This window comes from Sylvia atricapilla, chromosome 11, assembly GCF_009819655.1.
Source record: "Sylvia atricapilla isolate bSylAtr1 chromosome 11, bSylAtr1.pri, whole genome shotgun sequence".
Taxonomy (NCBI): Eukaryota; Metazoa; Chordata; class Aves; order Passeriformes; family Sylviidae; genus Sylvia; species Sylvia atricapilla.
Window position 1 is genome coordinate 9,122,590 of NC_089150.1, and position 24,068 is coordinate 9,146,657.

The 24,068-nt window shown below is 48.0% G+C and overlaps 1 protein-coding gene across 2 annotated transcripts; it reads left to right on the forward strand.

The window, feature by feature from the left end:
* Window positions 1-5,951: 5,951 nt before the first annotated feature.
* FAM107A (family with sequence similarity 107 member A) lies at window positions 5,952-23,044 on the forward strand. Of its 2 annotated transcripts, none has more exons than XM_066326520.1 (4): window positions 5,952-6,142; window positions 15,230-15,404; window positions 18,561-18,717; window positions 19,849-23,044. In XM_066326520.1, the coding sequence occupies exons 2-4, from the start codon at window positions 15,235-15,237 to the stop codon at window positions 19,954-19,956; spliced, it is 435 nt and encodes a 144-aa protein (XP_066182617.1). In that variant the 5' UTR covers window positions 5,952-6,142; window positions 15,230-15,234; the 3' UTR covers window positions 19,957-23,044. The 2 variants fall into 2 exon arrangements, with proteins under 2 accessions (XP_066182617.1, XP_066182618.1); XM_066326521.1 differs by lacking the exon at window positions 5,952-6,142 and adding an exon at window positions 7,395-7,540.
* Window positions 23,045-24,068: the final 1,024 nt, after the last annotated feature.

Below are 24,068 nucleotides of genomic sequence, written 5' to 3' on the forward strand. Positions count from 1 at the left end.
ATAAGCCTCACTTTTCACAAAACAACATTCTTCAAGGCACTTTAGAGTGTCTTAATGGTCTCTCTGCAGCATGACAACAATTCATTTCAAAGCTGTTGGGGCCCTTTTGTGCCAGTGACTGATGTTCTTCCTGTGCAATCAGCAGCATCCCCAAAAATAGTGGAGCAGTCTTTCATATCAGAAGTGATATCACATCTCCAGCACAGGGCAAGAATAAGCTCCTGAGACAGGTAAAAAAATGGTTTATCCATTGTAGCAACAACTCAATTGCTGCTGATAACATTGAGATGGGCGATACAGGTGTTTCCAACAGTGAACAGGGCTGCAGTTTGGCTTTGCCCCGCTATGCAGAGGTGGTGTGTGCTCTGCACTTAGCAAGGGACCAGATTAAAAAGCACTGAACTGCAAGCGAGGATTTCCTTAGGGACCAAGGCAGAACAGCGGGTCCATCGGTGTGTGCACTGCCCTGCCTTGTGCCAAGAGCCTCTTCGTGCCCTTCTCAGCGGGATGTCAGGCTTCACAGTCAGCTTGGATGCTGACAAATAAGCCTCGTGCACCGGCTGCTGTGGGGCTGAGCCCTGCCACTGATTGCTCTCATTAATCTGCAGGAAAATTCCTGCTGAGGTCTGGTGTGTCGCATTCCTCCTCCCCAGCCGTGCGCCGGGAGCAGGGTTTGCTCAGCCGTGGTGGGAAGTTCTGTGGGGCTCCCTGCCCCAGGGCTGGCAGCTCCAGCAAGCCTCCATCCCCATGCCACTGCCTCCCTGCTTTACTTGGGGTTTTTGTCTTTTTTGTTTGACAGTCAGTGAAATGGGACTTGATTTCCCAGCTTTCACACCACGGGAGGGCTGTGCTTGCCTTCTGGGGCCACAGGGATTTGAGAGGGAGAATGACATTGGTGAAAAAGACAGGCAGGGGTCAGCACAGCACTCATCTGTGTCAAATTGTGTGTTCTTTATGAATAAAATAACACCAAGCACTATTTGAAGCATTTACAATTTTCTACTCGACTAGGCAGCAAAGTGGCCACCTGGCTGGTGCTCCCAGAGGCTGGCACAGGAGCTGAGGAGCATCAGCCTGACCCCATAGGCAGACCGAGAGCCTGATGCCTTCTTTAAGCCTAAATTTACAAATTCCTGTGGTCGAAATATCCTTGAGGCTGCTGGCTTCTCTCGTGAGAGTGACCACAGGCATCTGCCCTCAGCTCACTTCAATCCAAGAAAGGCTGCAGACTTGTAGAGGTCAAAAGATCAGTAATGAAATCTTACACCAATAACTTGATATTTCTTAGAGTCCTTTGCAATATGATAGTGAAATCAGCTATGGCTGTGGCCAGGGACCAGGAGTAACACAAGCTCAGCTTTGTTTGCAAGCCCAGCTCCCTGTGGGCAGGTGTGCATGGAGAGCTGGGCACAGGCACCCTGGAGAAGAACAGGGAGCAGTGGGGCTGGGCTGAGGCACTCACTGGATGCTGTGGTGGCTCCAAGACACCTCCCCATGACAAAGGCAGCACCGTGGCAGCAGGTTTTATAGCTGCTGGCCCAGGAATGCTGGGATGTGCCTGGACACTGACTCCTGGGTGCCTGCCAGTCCCGACTGCAAAACCTGCCAATACAGCAAGGTCCCATAGTGAGCTGGGAGCACAAGAATGTGCACAGTCAAGCTCCCTGCCAAGGAGTAACCCTCCCAAACCGGCACTGCTCTGCCTCTGCAAGAGACAGGATCATGCAGTTTCTCACAACAATCCCGAGAGCAGCTTCATCGTGACCACCACCAGGAAGGCAGAGCCCAATCTGCAAGCTCCAGAGGCAGCTGGGTGTTATACTGCCGTTCCTAGCCTTCAAGAAATTTTGGAAATTCATCCAAACTGCAGCGCTTCCTTTGGCCAATGCCTTCAGGGAATAAGCAGGAGTATGAGGCACTGGGTTGTGCTGTGATTTTCTCTGTGTTTCTCCTCACCAGGAACATCATGTCATCACAGCAAACATGTGCCCCAGCTTGCTGAATCAAATAAGCCTCAACACCTCACATGGCAGGACTTTGCAGCAAAACAATGGAGCTAACAGATTTTTGTGCATTGACATCACAGATGGGAAAAAGTCTTACTAATCCTCCAAAGTTCCTTCCAGTGGATGATTTCATTGATATCTCTGGATCAGTCCCAGCTGCTGCAAATGAGCACAGATAGACCAAAATTCAGCAATAACACAGGAGATTTGGGCAACAGCTCAGTTAGCATTTCAGAGTCCAGGGGAATATACGAGATGTTTTCATAGAGAGCACTAAGAACAGCAAAATCTATTGGGGGCTAATCAAAAGTAAGGGTAGAGAACAGTTTAATTAACCTCTAAATCATATGTTTTGTGGCTTCATCACGTACAAAAACGCTGGCTTCAATCTTCCAGCCATCTATGAACCTTGTTCCAGGTGATGACAACACCTTTCAGAGCCTCTGGGTTCAGCAATAAGACTGTTTTAATCAATGGATGTGGTCATTCATTGAACACTGATGTCAGGAGCTGCCATAGCACCTTAGGGACAAAGTACCTTTCTCTGAGTCTAACTACTCCTAAAAAGGTTGAGCAATGTCTAATCCTGCCAATGGTGTCTCCCTCCCAAACCAGACCTGTGGGAGCGTCACATCAGAGTGGCATTTTGCCCACTTTTATACCTCTTTGTCACCCTGGTCTGATTGCAGCCATTTCTTGCCTAATTCATTAGCTCAGACTTTGACTACAGTGCAATACAGATGCTCTGATACTCCACCTTAATGGCCCCAGTATTGATCTGAACCTGCCTGAGGCCATTCTCATCACCCTTCCCACGGCTCACACTCTGACCGCGCTGACGGCTCTTCTCCCTGCTTCCATAAGAGCACAGACAGAGTCCAAAATTCCTGTCAGTTGTGCTTCAAGTAAACATTACAGCGCCCACTCGCGGGACAAACAACACTCATTAATGGTTCATACAAAGTGGCTGGCTTTAAGCTCCAGTAGGAGCACTGCACTCCCCCAGTGGGGAGCCAAGGAGAAGGATAGTGGTTAGAGCTGGTGGTTCAAAGCAGCCCATGCCTGTGATACTGCCTTCAGACATTTGCTGCAAGAATTCTTTGCTGTGCACCCCAGTCAAGGCCAGGAACAGTCCTGCCAGGACATAGTGATGCCAAGGATGTTTGGTAGTAACACAGAACAGTGCACGTAAAGCATGGAACGACTTACTATTTATACTTTGTGTTGCTTTGTGGGATTTAACCCACTTAATCACCAGGCTAATTCCAGCTGAAGCAGTGGTGTCCTCACTGACATGGTCAAAGCAGGATGGGGATCCCAGGCAGGAGGAGCTTGCCTGCAGGGTGGAAGTCTCACCTCCTCCCATCAGCAATGTCTCCAGGACTGTCCTCCTCAGCTGCAGAGAGGCACAGTGTTACTATCTGATACTAGATTTTATTACTACTTCTTACTCATGGCAAGATGCAGTCACACTGCAGTCACAGAAGTGGCATTCACATGGAAATAGAAGGGTTTGGGAAAGAGGAGGCCTTTTCTGCCCATTTACTGCAACACAAACTCCCCATCTGAGCCCTCACTGGGACAAATTAAGCCCTCTGACTCCTATAATACCTGTCCCTCAGCTGGCTGGGGACAGTGCCATAACTTGTTTCGTCTCATAGGGAGCAGGCAAAAGTCTCCATCACCTGGACAATCATTAACTGCCCTGGTGAGCTGGAGAGGTGCAAGGAGAAGCTGTCCTGCTCTGCAAATACACTTATGGCTCAAGTGGAGATTAGCAGGAGTGTGTTATCAACCAACCTGTGCCAAGAGGTGACATGGTACCAGGGACCCAGCATGGTCTGACCAGCCTACACATCCCCTGCCTTTGGCTTTGCCACCACCAAGGTCACTACCACAGTGCAGCCAGCATGACTTCTGAGGCTGTACTGGGATAGCAGAGTTTGTGCTGGGAGCCACTGCCACAGGGTGGGAGGGAAGGCTGGGCTGCACAGCCAGTCTCTACCACCACAAGCAGCACCTCAGCCCACATCAAGCATTAACTCAGCAGAGCAAATGTTTAACCAGCCTCCAGGACCTCCCTGCAGCAGAAGGTGAAACGCTGTGTGCCTTCAAGTCCAGCCCCAAGTGTTTTCAGCAGAGTAAAGTTTTGCCTGCAGACTGGGCGCCTGATAAGACTGGCAGTGATGCTGCCATCCCAACCCCGTGCTGAGAGTGGAGATTTAATAAAGATCCAGGCAGAGCTGTCTGCTCTGTCACTGCCAGCTGCACCCAGGCTCCTCAGAGGGCACGCAGATTTATCTCACTGTCACTGCACTCGAGTGAGTGGGTGGCATTACACACCCAGGGAGAGCCAGTGCTGGTGTTGGGAACTGTTTTGACACATCTGGGGTTTTTAATACACAGGAGACATGTCTATACAAGAAAGCTCCTGGTGCTATAGCAATTGACTAAAAGGATGACAGCCAGCAGCCAATATCACTAACACAGTAACTCAGCAGCTAAAAGTCCAACTAAGGAACAGCCCTGGTAACAAGAACCCAGCTCTGAGCTCCTCCAGAACCATTCTCCTGTTCCCAGTTGTCATTAATAACCATACAGCCACCCACCGGTGACACACCAGGTGCACATTCAGTACAGCATTATTTTCTCTTTACATGCACATTGAATGAGAAAACTGTGTTATTGCCCCATCACAGCGGAGCACAAGTCCCAAAGGATGAGCCCTCTGTGCCACACATGTCAGAGAGCTGTACCAGAGCTGTTCCAGAGCTATCCCAGAGCCATGCCAGAACTGCCTGGGTCTTCTGCCAGCTGCTGACTCAGGGACACCCTGGGGTCACTCCTCTGGGGTGATACCTCCAAAGAACCACCCCCTGCAAACCCCTGCAGCATTCCCAGCAACATGGGGCCATACAGGGTACAGGAGATGCAATGGGTGATGCTGGAATGAGCTCCCCATTCTCCTAGGATATGAAGCTATTTCCTAAGACACACAGGGCAGCTGGTGAATGACGCAACTCCTTGTCTGCAGGAGCCACTCCAGCTAAATCTCACCCAGCAATCAACCGCCCTCAAAAAGTAACCTTCAGGGAGCTACAGGGGCAACACAAAGGCTTTTTGTTAATCTCGAAGGCACAGGAGCACAGGGGGAGATTGCTTACTAATTTAGATAGCTCTGCAAGGAGCTCCCAGAAAAAGAGCTTTGCCATGAAAAGTCCCTTGGCTCAAGGCAGCACCCCACCAACCCACTTCCTCCTCCTCTCTGCAGGAGAGGAGCCCAGATGTGCAGCTGGTCGGGCACCAGGGTACATAAGAAATACATCCAGAGAATTTAGCTGTCCTTTTTCTGATTTTATTCAGTCAAAAGCAGGTGTTGATGCATCACAGCCCTTTTCCAGTCCCACATCCAGCAGCCATAACTGCACTTCCTTGGGAGCTCAGAACAGGTTTAGATCAATGCTCTTTTCCCTCTTTGACACATCTCCAGTGAACTCACAGACCTGAAACCTGTTCAAAGATGATCCAAGGGGAATAGCACAGATGTGTATCCATTTCCCTTTCCATTCAAATTGAGCCAAATGGTATTTTTGGAGTGTGCAATGAGCAGCCAGGCCACGGGACAATGCGTGATGTGAGAGAACTCTGCTGGGCCACAAAAATCTTGTGGGGCACACATGGGCTGAGGCACAGCTTGAGTAGAAAAACTACACAACCTCCCCAGTTAAAGGCCTCTCCTTTGCCACAGCTTTGGTTTAGGTGCAAAAGCTGTGTAGGGTCTTCTAAACCCTGATGTGCGAAATCCACAGCTGGACAAGATGGGCTGAGTGTGCTCACAAGCACAGGGACAAACACCACACACACTGGGATAAGGACCAGTCTGCCTCTCCTCTCATGCATCTGAGGCCCATGTCAATTAAACTGAACAGCTCCTGGTCAGGAGGTTAAAAATAATATTTTTTTTTAAATAATTCTGGTAGCAAAGGACCGGCAACTTCTCCTATGTTTTGTCTCCTGTGATAGAGCAATACCTGTACAGTCTTTTCTCATTTCTTTCTTGCTTTTCTTCCAGAAAGAATATTCCCTTCAGTCCAAGGGTCCGAATGGAAGCAAGAAGCCAGGGAGTGGCAGTTCAGGTGAGTGCCAACAGCCCATGCTGACCCTCAAAGTGCATTTGGAAGCAAACTGGGAAGGTCTGGGGCTTCTGCTCACACCTGGTGCTGCTGAGCCCTTGGTGGGGAAACGGGGCAGGGATGGGGGAAAATATTGGGATGTGGAGAGGTTCAAACTGTGGAAAGCTGAAAGAGCACCCCTATGTCTATGAGAACCTGGCTTCTTTCTCCAGTCCTTCACAGGGCCAGGAGTGTCACACCAGGACATGGCCTGGACTATGCACCCTTGGGTGCCACAGAGTGTGAAGACACCCCACTGGTGTCCCTCAGCTTTCCCTATCCTCTTCCTCTGTGTGGAAATGATTTTGCTCCGTCCCTGACCCTCCTGGGACTGGGACACTAAGCACCTGCAGGCTGGCACTGGGAAACCTGGGCAGAGCTGGATCATAGAACCCACCGAAGAGCCAAAAGGAGTTGCTGGAGTGGTTTAACTCCTCCTTCTCCCCAACCTTTGCACCCTTTGGTTTCCCAGGCAGTGGCAGTTCAGGGATAGCCAACATGGCATCTCCAGGCACAGTGATGATGGGGACAGAAGCACGGTTCAGGCAGGGGCTGCATCCCAGCACCAGAAGACCTGGGGCAGGGATGCTGCGGCATCACAAAAGCTCCGATGCCAGCAGGAGACCCGTGGCTCCGTGTAGGGGTGCTGCTCCCTCCCGCAGCCCTTACCCCTGGGGTGTAGCAGCTGCTCCCCCTGGGCCGTGCAGCAGTAGGTGGATGACAGGGTGTTGCAACATGCCAGGGAATAATCACGATAGCTCGAGCGGTTGCCCTGGTGCCGGCTTGGCTGTTGCAGTGGTTGCTAAAGAGAGTGGGCGTGCGGCTTCCTCTGGGGCGATCTGATTTCTCCAGGAGCGCGGTTAAGGCACGTCGAGGAGAAATCGTCCTCCGTGGAGCAGGGACACGACCTCTCCACCCGCAGCAGTGGCTGTGCCGAGCAGGCAGCTCGGGTGCCTGGGCACGCACAGAGCTGTTTGCTCTGGGGAGAAAAAGCGATTAGCTTTGTTCATCTGTCCTGGGAAAACATCATCGGGCAAAGGGAAGAAGTTTTCAGGGCGGCAGAGGGACCAGCACTCTGAAGAAGAGCGAGCAAGGCCACCGGCTGCTGCCAGCTGAGCTCCAGCGCTCGGTGAGGTCCTTTAGTGGGGTGGCAGGAGCAGCAGGGAGGTGCAGCAGCCACCTCCACGTGACCCTCGGTCCCTGCTGCCACCGCAGAGACCTGGCTGGAGCCGGGCGGCTTCGCTGGAGCGGCCAAAAGTCACACAGCGCGAGTGCAGCCGGGCAGCGGCGGCAGCCTCATGTCGTGGGGCACAGGGCAGCACCTGCCCCCCGGGCTCCCCAGGGCCTCGCTGCGGAAATCAGGTAAGCCCAGGGCCCCGACTGCCCCGGGGGATCCCCGCTTCTCTGGTGCTCCCTTCTGCGGGGACGGGCTGCTTCATCCCGTGGGATTGCTCTGCGCTGTATCCACAGGTGACTTGGGACCCGGTTTTATTTGAGATATCATGTTACTTTAATACTTCAGTAGCTGGTTGAGAAGCTGTCCTTCTGCTTGTGCCTTTCCACATCCCGCAAGAAATTCCCTTAAAATACCCATCCTGCAATTCAAACCCTCTTGGAGAGGCGCTGGGCTGGATAGGGAGCTCATGCAATCCCTACAAATCAACATGGGAGGATATTTTCTGTATTTAACAAAATACCTTTGAACTAACTTTAAGCATTCGTTACTGATTGATGTGCATCTCTGTCATTGGCAGAGCAAATATTAGGTGAGGTATTAAAACTGAGTTTATGATTGTCAAGGAGGGCTGCTAAGCATCTGCCACTGTCCAACAAAACTAAACCAGCGCTCCACATGCTGTTTGTAAAAGGCACAGGACATCGTGTGATTGCTAGCAGACTAAGATCCCAGACTAAGATTGGCTATCTTTCCTTATCACAGTTCAAGGTAATTAAATGAAATGATTAACCAGCACACGCAGTCCTGCCTGCCAGCACAGAGGCACTTGCTGCTGCCTGACAGTACAAGCATTTCCAGCTGATAACTTCTACACCCCAGACAGCTCAGCAAGCCTCAGACCTGGTGGGATTTCTCTCTTCCAAATCCATGTGCATGAACGCAAAGTTGAGCAGGTGACCATGCTGACATCCAGAGTCCTTTACCTTTGGGGTGATGGCAGGTGGCAATGCCTGAGCAGCCCGGGCTGAGCCCAGCCCTGCTCTGTGCTCCCTTAGGCAGGTGCAGTGCTGGTGCAAATGGGGGACCCAGCCCTGGGGGCTGCGGTGCTGCCACGGGGCTCAGCAAGGGGAAGCAGGACTGGGGATGAGCTGGGGAGAGTGGCTATACCAGTGAGAGAGCACTGGCTGTACAGGTGAGCAGCCCCATCCCCAGCATGTGCTCAGCAGAGACACAGACGTAGGAACAGTGGTGACACGTGGCAGCAGCGCCGGGAGCTGCAGAGATGTGTCTCCCAGCCCTGTTTTACATGTCCATTAGAGTTTTCTCTGCCTTTCTGACCTTGTGACCCCGCGGGATTTATTTCTGACCGTCAGGGCTGAATGCAGGCAAGGGGACCTGGGTTGTGAGCACCCGCTGCCCTGAGGCAGCCACTTGATAGCTGGGAACTGCTTCCCACAGCAGCCACATCGAGTTACACTCACCCTATTGCATTATAAATACCAGAATTAGCCTTGCTTAATTATTTAAAACTATAGATTAAAAGCAGACAAAGGCTCTTTGACTCCTTCCCAGAGTACACATATCATTTATCAGAGGTACGGTCGCCTGGTGACAAGCACAGGGGAGCGTGCCAGGCCCGTCAGTATGAGGTGCTCCCGAGCTGCTGCACAGCTGGAACCAGAGAGAGGAAAATCACGGTGAGGATGGGAGCTGGTGCTATCTCACCCAGGGAGGGTGATGTTTACCATCTGCCAATCTTTGGGCTCACATTATTATTATTATCATTATCATTATGATAATTATTATCATTATTAACGTCATCATCATCCATCACCAGGGCAGCAAGCCACACCAGCTTTTGGCTAATGTGAATTACAAGAATTTTGTTCCAGGTTGTTGTAACAGCAGCATGCGGATTCCTGGGGTGGTAAGACACATTTTGTGGGCTCAGCTGTGGGGACTCACCCACCAAAGGCTGTCCAGGCACAGAGAGCCTCCCCATCAAGCAGCATCCACTCCTGGGTGCCTCCCTTTGCCCTGAACCCACTGACCATGCAGAAAGGGGCTTCCTAAAGCAAGTGCCTGGCTTTGAGGTCAATCCTTCTGTCCTCCTGGCAGATGATTCTCTGCACACCTGAAAGCTGCTGTCATCAGACAAAGCTTTGGAGCTTTCAGAAATTCTTTCCCATTTTGCTGACCTCACCTCTTCTGTATTTCTAAAATACAGTTAATTAACACTAGAAAAATCATGCAAATTAGCAAGTGCCATCAATTAAGGAATCCGAAACCAATGACAAACTTTCAGCTTTATTCTTTGTAGGACTTAACATACAGCATGACCTTTTCTGCCATTAGTTACTTGTGTAAATAGCTTTAAACTCGCTCTGCAGGCCCGCACTGATGTGTTGGTTTTGCAGCTGCCTGACTTGCAGGACGTGTATGACCAGCTGCTGTCAGCAGCCCTTCATTAATCACTTGGTTCTTTAAATAGACACATTCATTAATAAATCCCAGGCATCCAGAAAACCAGAGGTTCTTCCCTGTAACCACAGTTTTAGGTGATCATTTCTGCTCAGGAAGTGGTCTCTTGGATCAGTGGTTTTACAAAGCTAGTTCCAGGGCTCTGACCCTGGACATCCTGAGGGTTTTGCCCAGTTTTATCCCTTCTACCAAGCAACAGGATCTCACAAGGTTACAGACAGCAATGTCCTCTGAGTAGAGATCCCATTCCCAAAATAATGCCTTCTGACTGTTTTTACATGGGTGGCATTTCACAAAGGCCCATTATCTGCCCAGAAATGGATGCCAATACAATATTTTTAACAAAAATGGTTGGTCATCATCTGGCCCTTTTGACAAAACTCTTCTGAGATGCTCTAGTTCAGTTCTCAAATGACACAGACAGCAGAAATAAAACACTGTGAACTACATTTGCTTTCTAGATTTCAGCTGAAGTTGAACACTGACCTGTGCTGCCTAAGGCAGCATTGACAGCTTTGCAGTTTAAGAATGCAGGTGGCATGGGAAAGGGCTGAGGGATGTGCAGGGGAAAAACAAGATGTCTCAGGGGGCAGGATGTCAAGGAGACCTTGGCAAAACACAAAGCAGGCATTTCACATAAAAACCTGCAAAAAGCAGCTGCTGTCCTGCTGCACCCTCCATTCTCCTGTACAGGCGCAGGTTGGCAGGTGCTGGGCAGGACTCCAGACCTCCACTCTACAGCTTTCTAAGTCCAACAGCTATGGATTAACTCCATTTCCAGCCTGTTCAGTTATTCCCTTGTAAAGAAAAGCTGTAGCCATGTAGGCAGCCGTAAGCAGAGCTGCATCCCTCAGGTTGCCTGCCCTTTCCAGGACTGTTAATCCCTTTAACATTCCTGAGGATTATTTCCATCCTGACAGGACGGTAGCACAGGCTGCCAGCAGCAGTGCACAGTCCTGACACAGGGGCTCACACAGCAATCCACCACCAGGAGACAAGTTGCTTAATCCTAAATAAATACTCTGTGAAGGGCATCTCCTCCTTGTAAGGGAAAACCAAAAAGCAACAGCAGCCAAAGGAAGCACAGCCCAGCTCCAGCTGTGACCAAAGCCTGTCCTTGGGCATAAGCCAATCCTCTCCCTCCTCTTCCTCCTCCTCTCCAGCACCAGGCTAAAACCTTTCTTCTTGTTCTGGGAGGCTGCACAAAAGGCACTTAACACCCCAAACAGCACACCCTGTTTTACACTCCTAGTAGAGCATACTTAATATATATTTGCAGCATTCATGCTTTCAAAAGCATTTAATGCTGCACCAAAGCTGCCTGATATCGCATTTCCCAACAATATTGCAGCTGAGTATAATCAGAAGTGGAAACAATTTGTCCCAGGATTGCAGAGTGATGATTTTATTGCAACTCTCCCAGGAACTGAAGGATTTATAAGTATTTCCAGGTGGTCTGAGCAGAAATTTGGACTTTGCTTTAGGTCAGAACAGAAAGAGATAGTAAAATGTCACTTTTCTCCCCGAGTCAGTCCCACACCCTGGTGTCTGGTCTCTGGGCCACCTCAAAGATGCTGAAAATTCCCTGTGTGGTCTCCTAGAAAACTAATAGAGCCTGGAGGCTCATTTCACAGTACAGCTGAGAGACAAGGTAACTCCATGTGTGATGTCCAAGTACCTGCCAGGGGCCCTGGTATCCTCATCCTGACAGTTTTGCTTTTTACTAACAAAAAAGCAGCTGGAACCCACATTCCCTAGAAAGCTTCAAGCTTCTAGAAATGAGGAAAGGGAAAATACCTAAAACCAAGCAAAAGCCTGAGTGTGTTGAAGCAAACTTTTTATAAGCAACACTCCAAAGCAGACCTATTTAAAAGGTCACACTGTCTTCCTCAGTAAAGCAGAGGGTATTAACATCCACATGTATTTTTTTTTGCTTGTATCTTGCAAAGAACAAAATAAAAATGTCCAACACCTTTTGCTGATTTATGATGGTGGCCAGGGAGGTGCCAGAGCAGAGCCTTGTTCATTGATCTGCAGCTGAATCATGCAAAAACAGACATCCTGCTGTAAATCCACTGCAGAGATCTCACTTGGTTTACACCTCCAGCACCATAAATAATGACAAAAAGCAGCCTGATAGCACTCTGTCTCTGTTACATGGACATGCATTACCTCAGGTCTCAGAGATGATAAATCTACTCCCCGACAAACATTTTGCACTGGGTCCTGTTTGCCAACCTGCAGGAGAAAGGATGCCCCATCCCTACCCCCAGCATAACCCCAAGCTGTGCTCCAGACACACCAGTATTTTTTATATTCTCATTTTTCTTTTTCTGCTCAGTACAAATGAAGACATTCCTTGAATTGTTCCAGGCTGCAGCCTTCTGAAGGTTTAAAGTACTATTCTTGTAAAGAGGTTTCAAAACTCCTTCCAGTCCCAGTGAGGGCTTTGACTTTGTCCCCAGGGCAGGAGTACACACACCCACGGAAAGCCAAACCCTCAAGGTGGGTTTCTGCATACCCCTAGGCACATCTAGTGCCATGAAAACCAAGCACAGAGGTACCTGCTGAGTCCTGGCCCCCGCAGTTTATTGAGGCAAATTGCACTCTTCATGAGGATTTTCACATGCTGGTTTAAGAGAACCTGCCCAGAAAAGCTTCCAGTCCATTTCAGTTCCTCCCACCCCCTCTTCCCAGTTTTCTTCTTAATTTGTACTAGTTTAATGGAAAAGTTTCCCATCTGCATTCAGTGAATAGGTTGATAAGTTGCTGTTTCTTTGCAAGCCTCAGTCATGCAACATTAGATTGCCACAGTCTGGGAATAACAATATTAGCCCATCCAAAATCTCCAGGCTCACCACGGTGCTCCCTCAAAAGACTGCATAAAACAGAAGGGGACAGATGATTCCCTGATCATCCTGGGTGTCTGGGGAAACACCACAAGCCCAGACTGAAGGACTGGATGACACCATTCCATGGGCGTGCATTGCTGGGTGTTAGACCTATGTGGATGTGGGGAAAGAAAGTCTGCCCAACCAAATCTCCCAGGATCTGGGTCCTGGGGTAGGGAAGAGAGGACTTCTATTCCTGAGTTGCAAAAAGGAAAACTGTACATCACAGAGGCAGGGGAAAACAGTATTTAATAAATAACAGTGCTGCACCAGTGCCCCAAGAGCACCTTAGCAACAGGACACAAGAGCTAATTGGTCCAGAGAAAAATACCAAAGTCACTTGAGTTTCAGCCATTTACACACTCAGATTGGTCCGTCAGGCTTGGTTAGCAGCATAATCCCTCCACACTCTCTACTCACTGCATTATCCTGTTAGCAGAGCACATCAAGTGGATTTAAGATAGACAAATCCAAGATGGACATGTCCCAGCCCTTCTCCTGACATGCATCACGATTTAGTACCAACACAGCAGCAAGTGTGGGCATCTGTGTCACTGGAGGCAGCTCTGGACTAAACAGGAACAGCGGGAAAGGGCAGTGGGATGACACAGTGACATTGAGCCTAGTCTATTAACACAGCTTTCAAAAACAGTGTTTCCATTAAAAACACTTGGCATTTTATTGAAGTTATTCCATGGAGAGACCTTTCTGTTTGAAAAATGAAGACACAACTTTGCCATTTGAAATAGGAGTTCAACCATTTCATTGATGCCAAAACAAACCTTAGCTTTTGTACCTTCCTTCCTTCCTTGCCTTTTCTCTGCCTCTTCTGTGAAGAAAGAAAAAAAAAAAAGTACAAAAAAAAAAACAAAGCAATTTTATCCCAGTGAAAATCTGATATGTTTTCTCATTGTTCAAAACCTGGCTTTCATCTAACAAAAATTAGCCATGAAATTGCACTGCCTTAACCCTTGGCTGTTCTTCAGTCCCTGCATCTCTCTCTGGAAGGCAAGGCTGAGCTCCCAGTTTCAGCCTGGGGAGTCCAGCTCCGCAAGAGTTTGAGTCATCCTGGCACTTGCCACCAAACATCAAACCACACCACCTTCCCTTCTGCCAGCAGTGTTGTTTGATCCTAGAGGAAAATAATGTGATACAAAAAAATCACTGGTTCCAGCTTCCAAGCACCCTTTAAATACGTACCGAACTATTCACCCCAATTACACTCCTGTAATGGGCTCTGATTTGTTTTCCTTTGTTCCTAAAGCAGTAGGGCACTGGCCACATTAACATTCAATGAGAAGCTGTTTGATATTGAATCTTTTCTTCAGCAGTATTATTCCTTACACAATTTTGTTTGATTGCAATCCACTTCACATTTTTAAGTGCTTACTGACTGTGAAAGAATGACCTAGCCTGCTTTCTCTTGGCTTTTTTTATTGATTTCTCTTTTTAAAAGGTTTTATTCCTTTTATACATGAGATTGAAATAAGAGAAAGAGGCAACATTTCTGAACAACTGTTTTTCTTCAGGTCCATCAACCCATATAACTTCACAGTAGGCCTTAAAAATACTGCGATAATGAGACACTTAAAGACATGAAGCTGCCCACACCCTTTTCCTGGGACTTTTTTGGTTCTTACTGGTAAACTTCCAAATTGTTCAAGTGAATAGTCAGGAATAAATTGCTCTTTCTGAGCCCCTGATTAGACCATACACCAGATAATTGGAGGCAGACCTACTGTGCACCTCATTTAAAGGCGCAGCCCACCACATGCAGTTTGTCTTGTAACTTGTGCTTTGCAAAGTTTTTTGTAAAGAGGAAATGTAAAGGAATTGGAAAACACCAGCAGTGAGCCTGCCCTGTGGTTTGCCTGAAATCCAAGCTGCTATCCCTTCCAAAACAGTGGGCTCTTGTTCTTACATCCAGAACATACAAATTATTGCAGCATGATCAAAGACTGCATGGGCGAAAGATGCTTTTCTTGGCACTGGACTCGATCCTGATGAATAGGTCAGCAGGATATCAGCAAAATCTTTCCTTGGCAAGAGGTTTCAGATACAGCAGGACTTCCTTAGGCCAGTGTTTCAGAAGCCCCCTAAATCCCACAGCATCCCTTTGTGCTATGGGACCAACAGCTTCATCTAGAACACTCAAAGCAGCAGCTCAACACAGTCTACATCCATGGCTGCTTCCAGTTTTAGTTAGACCCCATCTTGCATTAATTAATCCTTGGCACTAAACTCTGCAGCCACTGAAGCGAGTGGCTGGCAAGTAATTTAAGTGATCTAATTATTATGTGTCTCATCAACAATGCAAAGGGAATATTTTTTTAAAACCTCTAAAACACCCACACCAGCACATGAAGACACGTGCACTCTGACATTGACACGGGTATCACGCAGCCAGGACAAGCACCAGCTCCTCTCCTCTGTCTTGCCCGGGGTTGTCACTCCAACCAGGGTGAGACTTCTCATGCAAACACCTAATTTTTTTTCTTCCAGCATCGATGTACACAGAAATACAGCGGGAGCGACCAGATGGTGGGAATATCCTGACTCACCCAGATGACATAGATGGAAACCCAGACCTCATCAAACCTAAAAAGCTCCTAAATCCTGTAAAAGCCTCGAAGAGCCATCAAGAGCTGCACAGAGAGCTGCTGATGAACCACAAAAGGTAAGGGGAGGTCGCAGCCTGCCACTGGAGCAGTCAAAGAGGTGCTGAGCCATCAGAGCTCAGGAGCTGAGGCACAGGTACCAGTGACAGGCTGCGAGCTGGAAAAGCAGGATAAATCCCCTCACTTGCACACAAACACAGTATCCTGTCCTGTTTTGCTGTGTCCTTTCCTCTTTTCTCTGATGTGACCATTTCTTAATAAAAAAAAATAAAGCAGAATGAAAAGCCCCTGCTTTGCCATCCTGAAGGACTGGCTGGCACTTTTAGAGTCACAAGCACTGGAAGATGCAAAGCATCCCTACTGCCCCTTTTTGGTGCCCCTTGGAGGTTTTCTGGTTTTTTCTATCTCCATCACTGATGTGCCAAGTCCCCAGCAATGTACAGCATTCCTGTGCACTTGAAGATCAACCCAGAGGCAGGAAGAGGGGCAGGCTGGATGCACCATTGAAAGCTGAGGTAGTAGTGGGGTGAGATCATCTGTACAAGGCTACTCACCAACTCCCTAAATATCAAATGGGTACAGACAGGCTAGAATGCATATTCCTGACTTCCTACCCCATCATCCCAATTTAACTCTTTGGGGGTACAGATACAACATCAGGAAAACCATACCAATGATGGTACAAGAACCTACAACTACATCATTCCATTGTGGCAACTCTCTGAACATCAATGTAATAAAATCATATTCTGCTCAGAGACTTTTAAGCACAGCAAGAAATCTGCTGGCTTTATATTGACATTTTCTGAACTCCCTGAAATACCCTGACACAATAGCTCTTTGGCTGCCTAATTAAAAGGAGCACAGCCTCTGTTCTAAAGGACTGCAGTCATCACAAGGACCAGACACATATATTAATTCCGTGAACAATCAAGCCTGCCAGCAGCGTGCATTAATCAATACTGGCACTGGCTAGGCTTGGTTTGATTTGATTTTCTCAGAATCAGAAGAATTGCAGGGACCTTTCTCTGGCATCAAGGCAGATGTCACTGTACCAGCCAGATATTTTTAAAAGTCTCTGGCTTGAGAGTGACCATCTCCTCCCTAGTGATACTGCTCAGTTTAAAGGGTCACCCACCAGCACTGTCTTTGATCTCACAGAGCACTATTCCAGTCTAACCATAATGGAACAAGAAACCCCTGCAATGGAAGCAGCAGAGAGGAATGGCAGTGAAGGAGGTGCAGACCCAGAGCTGCACTTCACACTGGCAAACACAAAGCACATAATCTCTTTGTGTTTCAGTTCTGTGCTGCCACCGTGTCACATCCATGTGTGCCACCAGGTACTGGCAGGAGGCAGCTCCACCACAGACATCCTGCACCACCTACTCATGTGGCCCCTCTCAAGCATCAATTTAAACCTGTTTTGGCTCTGACCTCCCTAGTATTTTTCAGCAAATATGTGAAACATACCCTACTGCAAAAAGTAATGCATTGTTGCTGGTTTCTTGTTGCTCTCAAATCCACCAGTTTTTCTTCCTGCTAACTATTACCACAGAGGGAGAGAAGGGAGAAGTAGAGAGAGAAGGAATTATGACTTGCTCCTGTTTCTGCTTTGGTTGGTTTTTCTCCCTCAAGCAGCAGGGAGAAGCAACTGAAATCAGCAGCTTGTGTAACAAAATCCTTATCTTACTCAACACCTCTGGGCTTTAACAACACAGGCTGATTAAATCAAAGAATAATAATAAATCTACAGGCAACATTGCAAGCTGTGTCTCCAGCAAGCCAAGGCAGGTTTTCCTTCTGTCAAGCCTTGTGAAAAGCAATTTTGCAGCATCCAAGTTGTTCCTGCTTCAAAAACCATCATGAAAGCTCTGGAGCCAAGGCTATGGCTACCTTCACTGATGTTGCTGTGAACTTTTGTCCTGTCATTAAGCGAAAAAAAAAAAAAAACAAAAACAAAAAAACAAACAAAAAAAAAAAAAAAAAAAAAAAAAGAAAAAAAAAAAAAAACACCACAATAGGAAGTATCATTAAAAGTGGTACTGGAAGGATGCAAGCACTGGGCCCCAGCTGTGACAGTGCAGAGGTTTGCTGCATCTGGAGAGGGTGGTTCCTCTCTCCTGGCTGCCAGTTCAGCTTCTCATGATGTGAGGTACCACCTCAGCACCTGCCACCCTGCCAAGAAATCCACAGCCCACAGGCTGTGATGCGTCTGCTTTCAAACAACTTTGGCCAAAAACAACCAGCCTTTGGTCAACAGAGACCTCCTGGTGCTGAGGAGGATCTTTACATCAACAGCACTGCCCAGCCCACGGCACCCCAGGCAAGCGCTTAGCACAGGCACGGGGAGATCCCCTCCTCTCTCAACACAGACCTGCGCCCACAGGAGCACCAAACAGCACCCCTAACTACTTCAGGTATGGCAATATCCAAAGTGTGAGGTCTCTGAAATCTGTTCAGGGAACGCCTTCCATCTCTTCACCACACATTTACGCCTTGCCTGCATGGCCCTGCTGTGTCTCCGTTCCTGTGATCCCACCCTCACAGAACAGGGATTCACCGGAGATGCATCAGGTGGCCAAAGGGGAGCCAGGCACCTGCGCCACCAGCAAACCCTCCGGCTCCCAGGAGAAAAGGACAGTTCATTTTGGCCTCTTGATCCAAACTATCCATGTCAGCAGCGGGATCGCCGGCCCTCTGCTCCGAAGCAAAGCTTCAAAGCTTCAGATGGGATGCGCGGGGAAGGAAGGAGCTGCCAGGACAATTACTGCAGCCCAATGACTACCCCTGCTGGTGGGAAAAAAATCGTCATTATTGCACATGTTCTCAACGCCGCTGAATCTTCACCTGACACCGTTAGAACAGTAACAGCATGAGCCTACGGAAGGTCCCGCTTCCACACCACACACAGAAAGCTGTGGTACCCCAGTGCAATGGGATCAGTAAAACTTCAAGCATCAAACGTGCCATACACGAACAGCAACATGTGCCCATCCCAAGCAGGCAGCCCAAGGCACCATCAAACACCCTCAAACCTTGTGGATGGATTTGTGGGTCAAGGCTGGCTCATGGATCTCCCATGGATCTCATAGAACACAGATCTCCTGTGTTTCCATTTAGGACCAAGACAAGTTTTGGGGTTCTCAGGCTGGCAGTGGTTAGACCCCCGGTGTAGATGCTCTGGCCCTCATTTTTCTGCTTTTCATCCACAGAGGTTTGGGTGTGGAGAGCAAGCCAGAGCTGCAGCGAGTGCTCGAGCACCGACGGCGAGACCTGCTCATCAAACAGAAGAAGGAAGAGGAAGAGGCAAAGAAATTGCAGTCTCCTTTTGAAAAAGAGCTATTAAAGAGGCACCAGAGGCTGGATCAGGTAGAACCGAGCTTTCAGCCATCCTTGGGTTATCCTAACCATCTGACACAAGGCACAGGGGAGGTGGGTGGGCTGAGGCTCAACACAAGGTATAGCACTTCTACCCTTCCATAAAACAGTAGCTGAAGTATATCCTCCACTGCTGCCTCACACAGCTGCAGCCCTCTCATCCTCACAGTGGGATCCACCTCGTTTATATCACTTCACCCCGGACCCCTCTTACATACCACTCACTCTGGGTCTCCTCTGGGTCCCACACAGTGTCCCTGGGGGTTTTATCCAGTTCAAAGCACCCTAAACTGCTGCAGCACCCACCACAGGAGGGCTCAGGACCCTGCAATGCAGGCTGAGAGGCTGTAGAAGTGCTGGAAGAAACATTGCTGCAATCTGACCCAAACTGCTTTGGGGAACATTTCCTGGCATGTATCCTGGCCAAAATTCTGCCTGGGGAAAGCAATAGTCACTGTGCACTTAATAGCAGCACAGCTATGCCCCGGGTGCTCTGTGCCTGCCCTCTTATCCACACCAGTGCAAGCAGGCTCATTACCACCGAGAATAAAGTCATTGCCTCTCCTACTTGCCAGTATTTGTACTGCAAATGGACGAAACTGGTTTGCTTAATTAACAACACAATGTCCGTCAAAGCTGAGATCACTTGAAAATCAAAGCCTGGCACTCTCAGAGAACAAGGAATATGAAACAAGGTGGTTTACGAAAGATCCACAAGGACTTCACATATAAAAGTAAGGCAGTACAATGAGTTACCTCACCTTAGACAATGCCTAATGCTGAGAGCTTTCCCAGGCTCACAGATCCTTTGCTGGGAAGGGTTCAAACCTTTCCCTCCCTCTTCTGTGCCAGGTCTGAAGTAAAGCCCTACCCTGCTTTTCTGACAGAGATGTTCTTCCCTGGAGGAAAGAAAGAAATTAATGTTTCAGCAGGACAGAAGGAGACTAAGGGCGAACGTAGGTCTGGTGTGATGGCTTGTAAAAAGAGAGCCACGACACATGCACTACACACTCATTCAGCTTTGGGCAAAAATGACTGGACACAGCAATAATGAAGCCTTCTGTTTTACCATAGCTCATACCCTTTTGTCCTTTGATGTGCACAATGAATTCTTTCTTACAGCTGGAGAGAGAGCAGGAGAAGCAGGAAGACCATGCACCAGAATTCATTAAAGTCAAGGAAAACCTGAGAAGAACATCAACAGTGACGGGGGACGAGAAAGCAGCATAGCTTCTGCCAAAACCCAACGGGATCCTAGCAAGGCCAGCGCCAACACCCCCACTGAAATCTCTGTACATGGTGGACATTCCCAGCCACGCCATGGGGCTACTTGCGGTTATTAACACTTGCTCCAGTAAAAGGCACAGGAAAGGTTTTCCCAGACCAGGAGGGAATCACTGTGGAAAAAAGTACAGTATTCACCAAAGTACTCACATAAGTGGATGCAGAGAGAATGGTGTTATTTTCCCCCCAGACTGTGGGTGCACACTAACCACCAGCTAACTCTTGGTTAACTCTAGAGACACCATGAATATTTAAAACAGGAAGTCTGTGTGGGAACAGCTTGGGGAACCCCTGCTTCTTGGAGGCAGGTTTGCCAGGCACAAGGGGACAAGAGCGCAGCTGCAGCTCTGGAGAGCCTCCTAGAAACCTGGTAACTAAAAGGGACAATGTGTATTACTGAGAACAGCCCAGGTGACCATAATGGCTTTCCCAAGGGTCACTGGCTTCACACCAGTGTGCCAGTCAAGCATGGCTGAGGTTGTGTGTCTCAGCAGCACACCTGTATTATCAGAAAAACCAACCTCTGTGTGCGCTTACCAGTGCAGCACAGGCAGGTGCATCTGTACTTCACAAGCACCTTTAAAAACCATTTCAGCCCTGTTTGAAAGGGGCTTTTTAGGCAATTCCATGCTCAGGCAGAAAATACATTGGGCTGTTCCATCAACACCAGGCAGAAGGCAAATGCTCTGTGCAGAAAGCAAAGGCTGGGTGTTCCCAACACAGGTGTCCATGGAAGCATGCGGTGACAGGTAGCAGATCCCTGTGGATGCAGCAAACAAACTGCTTCTTGCTTCTGCACTACTGAGCTTCATTCCCTCGCCCAGCAGCTGGACATGTGCTACCATAGGGACTCACCAGAAATGCCCTGAGATGGAGAGGAGGTGATGTGGTCATATGCCACGAGTTCCAAGCTGTCCTGTTAACTACCCTGCTGGTACTTGTAGGCACCAGGGGTTAGAGGGCATGTAGGTCCTCATGCAAAACTACTTGTCAGTGCTTCTCATCCCCTTGTCCAGAGGTCAGAGCTGCCTCATTGCAGCTGCCACTTTACAAAGCTGAAACTCTTCAGCTGCTGGTACAGGCAAGCTGAGGTGGACGGTGCATTTGCACAGTGTATGAACAGAGCCTTCACACTTATGGGACACCCATGCCCTGGGATATCCACATCCATCCACATCTAGAGCTAGAAGTGTGTTTTCAGGAATATCTCAGCTTCTTGCTTCTCACATCAACCCTGATAGAAAGCCTGAACAACATAACTCACCAACTGCCTTTGGACACTGGCTCTTGAATGGCCTCAGCGGACCTCGTCAGCTGGGCAGGTAATACCTGGTTAATCACCATTTATTATCCACATCTACAGTGGGTCTATACATAACTTAAGGGAAACTGGGCATTTATACATATTTATTAAAAAGTTACTAATCCATTCTCTAGTCTTCTGGTCCAGTGGGTTGTTTCATTTCAGAGGGCTGTTGCTTGACCTGGCAGCTTGAGTAAAACATCTGAGCCACATCACACGGCAAGAGCAGTGATACAGGTATGGAGCTTCTGTGACAGACTTAACTCCCCTTCAGTCCTTGAGCACCCCATCTCATGGCACTGTTTCTGCTGTAGCTTTTAAAGCCCTTGCTCATATGCTTATTCTAAACATGATTTTATTTCAGAAATCCAGTGCATCTTGTCACTATGGGTCAAACAAGATTTGAAAGGATCTATTAACAGCCTTTCCAACTATGAAGCTTTTTGTACAGGTTATGATTAAAACTATGAGGAAGAAGCAGCATCCAATACATTTTCATGGGGAAAAAAAGCCAAATTTCTCCAAGGACAAAAAAGTGTTACTAAGGATGCTTGTATTATAGCTGTAAAGAATGCTGCATGATACCCTATAGGTTATATTGGTGTAAGTAACAAGCTAGAATGTGCTGAGGTTTTGTGAAGAGTTACGGCATAGATTAAGTAACCTTGATCAAAGAGCTCAAAAAAATTCAGCAAATTAATTTGTAATTTTGCCACAGATGGAAATGCACTCCAGGAGAGGCAATCTGTCGCTCCATATGCACCAGTGAAATCCATGTTACCAGCTCACTGAGGCTGGGACGGGGGCATTTATGCAAATCCTTGGGTGGGAGCCATGCAGTTAGGTCAGCAGTGAAGAGGCAGAAGGGATTTTGCTGCTATTCTTAAGCATTCAAATATTACCTGAAGGGGAAAAATAAATGAAGGTGTCTCCCTTTGCTGCCATCAAGCACAGAGAGGGGCTGCACACAACGCAGCCCGTTGTGGCTAAGGGGTGTCTGGATCAGCTCCAGCAAGTGTCCCAAAGGGTGAGGGATGGCCAGGTCACACTGTCCTAGCTCAGGCTGGGCTAGTAGAGTCACAAGAAATCTTTCCAGGGGTGAAGAGACAGCAGAAAGCCCCAACCCACCTGCTCACCAAGACCCCACAGCAGGAGCAGCTAGCACAGGCAGCATCCTGGGGCACACAGCAGGGCAGACAGAGCTTCAACCCTGACCAGACCTCCGGGCTCCAGCCCTTGGAGATGGCACATGGGAAATGATCCTTTCACTGTTGAAGTATTGGCTTAAACATCCCAGCGTTTTCCAGCACAGCTCTTGTCACCCCTCTGAACTGATAACCCCCAGCTGAGCTCAGACACAGAGCCCATACAGCTTCCACTAATGCTCTTGTGCTTCATGGAACAGCAGTGAGGAGGTGACACGCTAAAAAAATCAGTGTAGGTCTCACCAGGAAGATTTTGGGGTATCTTTGTGTCTCTATTTCTTTTGCGTTATTTCTCCCTGTGCCCCTAAAGCACATTCCTGAATTAAACTGGTGTATCCAGAAGATACAGATCAGAGTATTGATGGAGGACAATTTTTTGCACTGTGTATGTTGCTTATGTGGTATATAGTCTGTATTCTGTGTTGGTCCTTATACATTTATATAAAACTATATCATGCACCTCTACTGAATAAACTCACTGTTTAATGTGGACACTTCTGAAGAAATAAACTAAATTATTATTGTATATTTTGTTCTTTTCCACAAGGAACTGAAAAAGCTCCAAGGATACAAACAGATAACAGCCAAATAAACTGAATGAATATAAAAAACAGTGAAGTCTGACAGCAATTCCTTTGTTAATGTTGTGTTTACCACTCACCAATGAGCCCTTTGCATCACTGGCACCCAACACTGTATCCAGTGCTTATCCCCAGACATCCCAATTTGATGAAAGTATAAGGGCACACAGATTGTGAATCAGACTTTGTGCACTGAAACTCCAATCTGATTTCTAACTGACTGTGGATGCCTGTCAGGGTAAAATTCACACAAAGCCAAGGAAACACATCCTTGGATATAATTTTAAAACACCTTTTTGGGACTGACAAGTAATTTTCACACCAGTGAGCCTATTAATTATTTTTTAAACATTTTTTTAAGTTGCTTTAGCGGCAACCAAAGACCACACTTTTAGCAGATAAGAAAAAGAGATGATGCTTCACACATGCAGGTCACACACATCATAGTTCCTGAGTGCCAGGAGTAAAAGTGAATGCAGCAAAGCAAATGAAAAGGACTTCTCTGTCTCATTAGCAACATCCTTATCAGCACAGATGCCAACATCCCACTCAGAACAAGGCGGAGGTGGTACTTGGATGCCTTTCTCTGACACCAGGTATCTGCTGGGATTGCCACACTGAGTAGGTGTTCCTGACCCTTGGCACCCTGTGGCCCTGGTGTGGCCAGTCAGCTCCTCACTTCAAGTACGATCCCGTTTGCTAAACCTTTCCTTCAGGTTTACGAAACATCTTCCCACCTCTTTGATGCTTATAATAACAGCTCCCTTGCTACCCCACCATGGCAGGCTGTGTACTTCATTCCCTGGCATAAACCTTTCAAAGGTACAAATCTTCTTCAGGCCTTTGGTTAGACATGAGACCAGGGCAGTCATGCAGGACTTTTTAAAGTGCTTTATCAACCTTTCCCAGCCCCAAGCAGTGAGGTTTCAATGGGCTATGCCCCAAAACTCCTGACAGTGATCACACACT

Excerpts from the sequence above, each read along its gene's own strand:
- FAM107A (XM_066326521.1), top strand. The coding sequence starts at position 7,477 with ATGTCGTGGGGCACAGGGCAGCACCTGCCCCCCGGGCTCCCCAGGGCC. Across the intron at positions 15,405-18,560 it reads CTGCTGATGAACCACAAAAG|AGGTTTGGGTGTGGAGAGCA; the intron begins GTAAGGGGAGGT and ends TTTCATCCACAG. Across the intron at positions 18,718-19,848 it reads GGCACCAGAGGCTGGATCAG|CTGGAGAGAGAGCAGGAGAA; the intron begins GTAGAACCGAGC and ends TCTTTCTTACAG.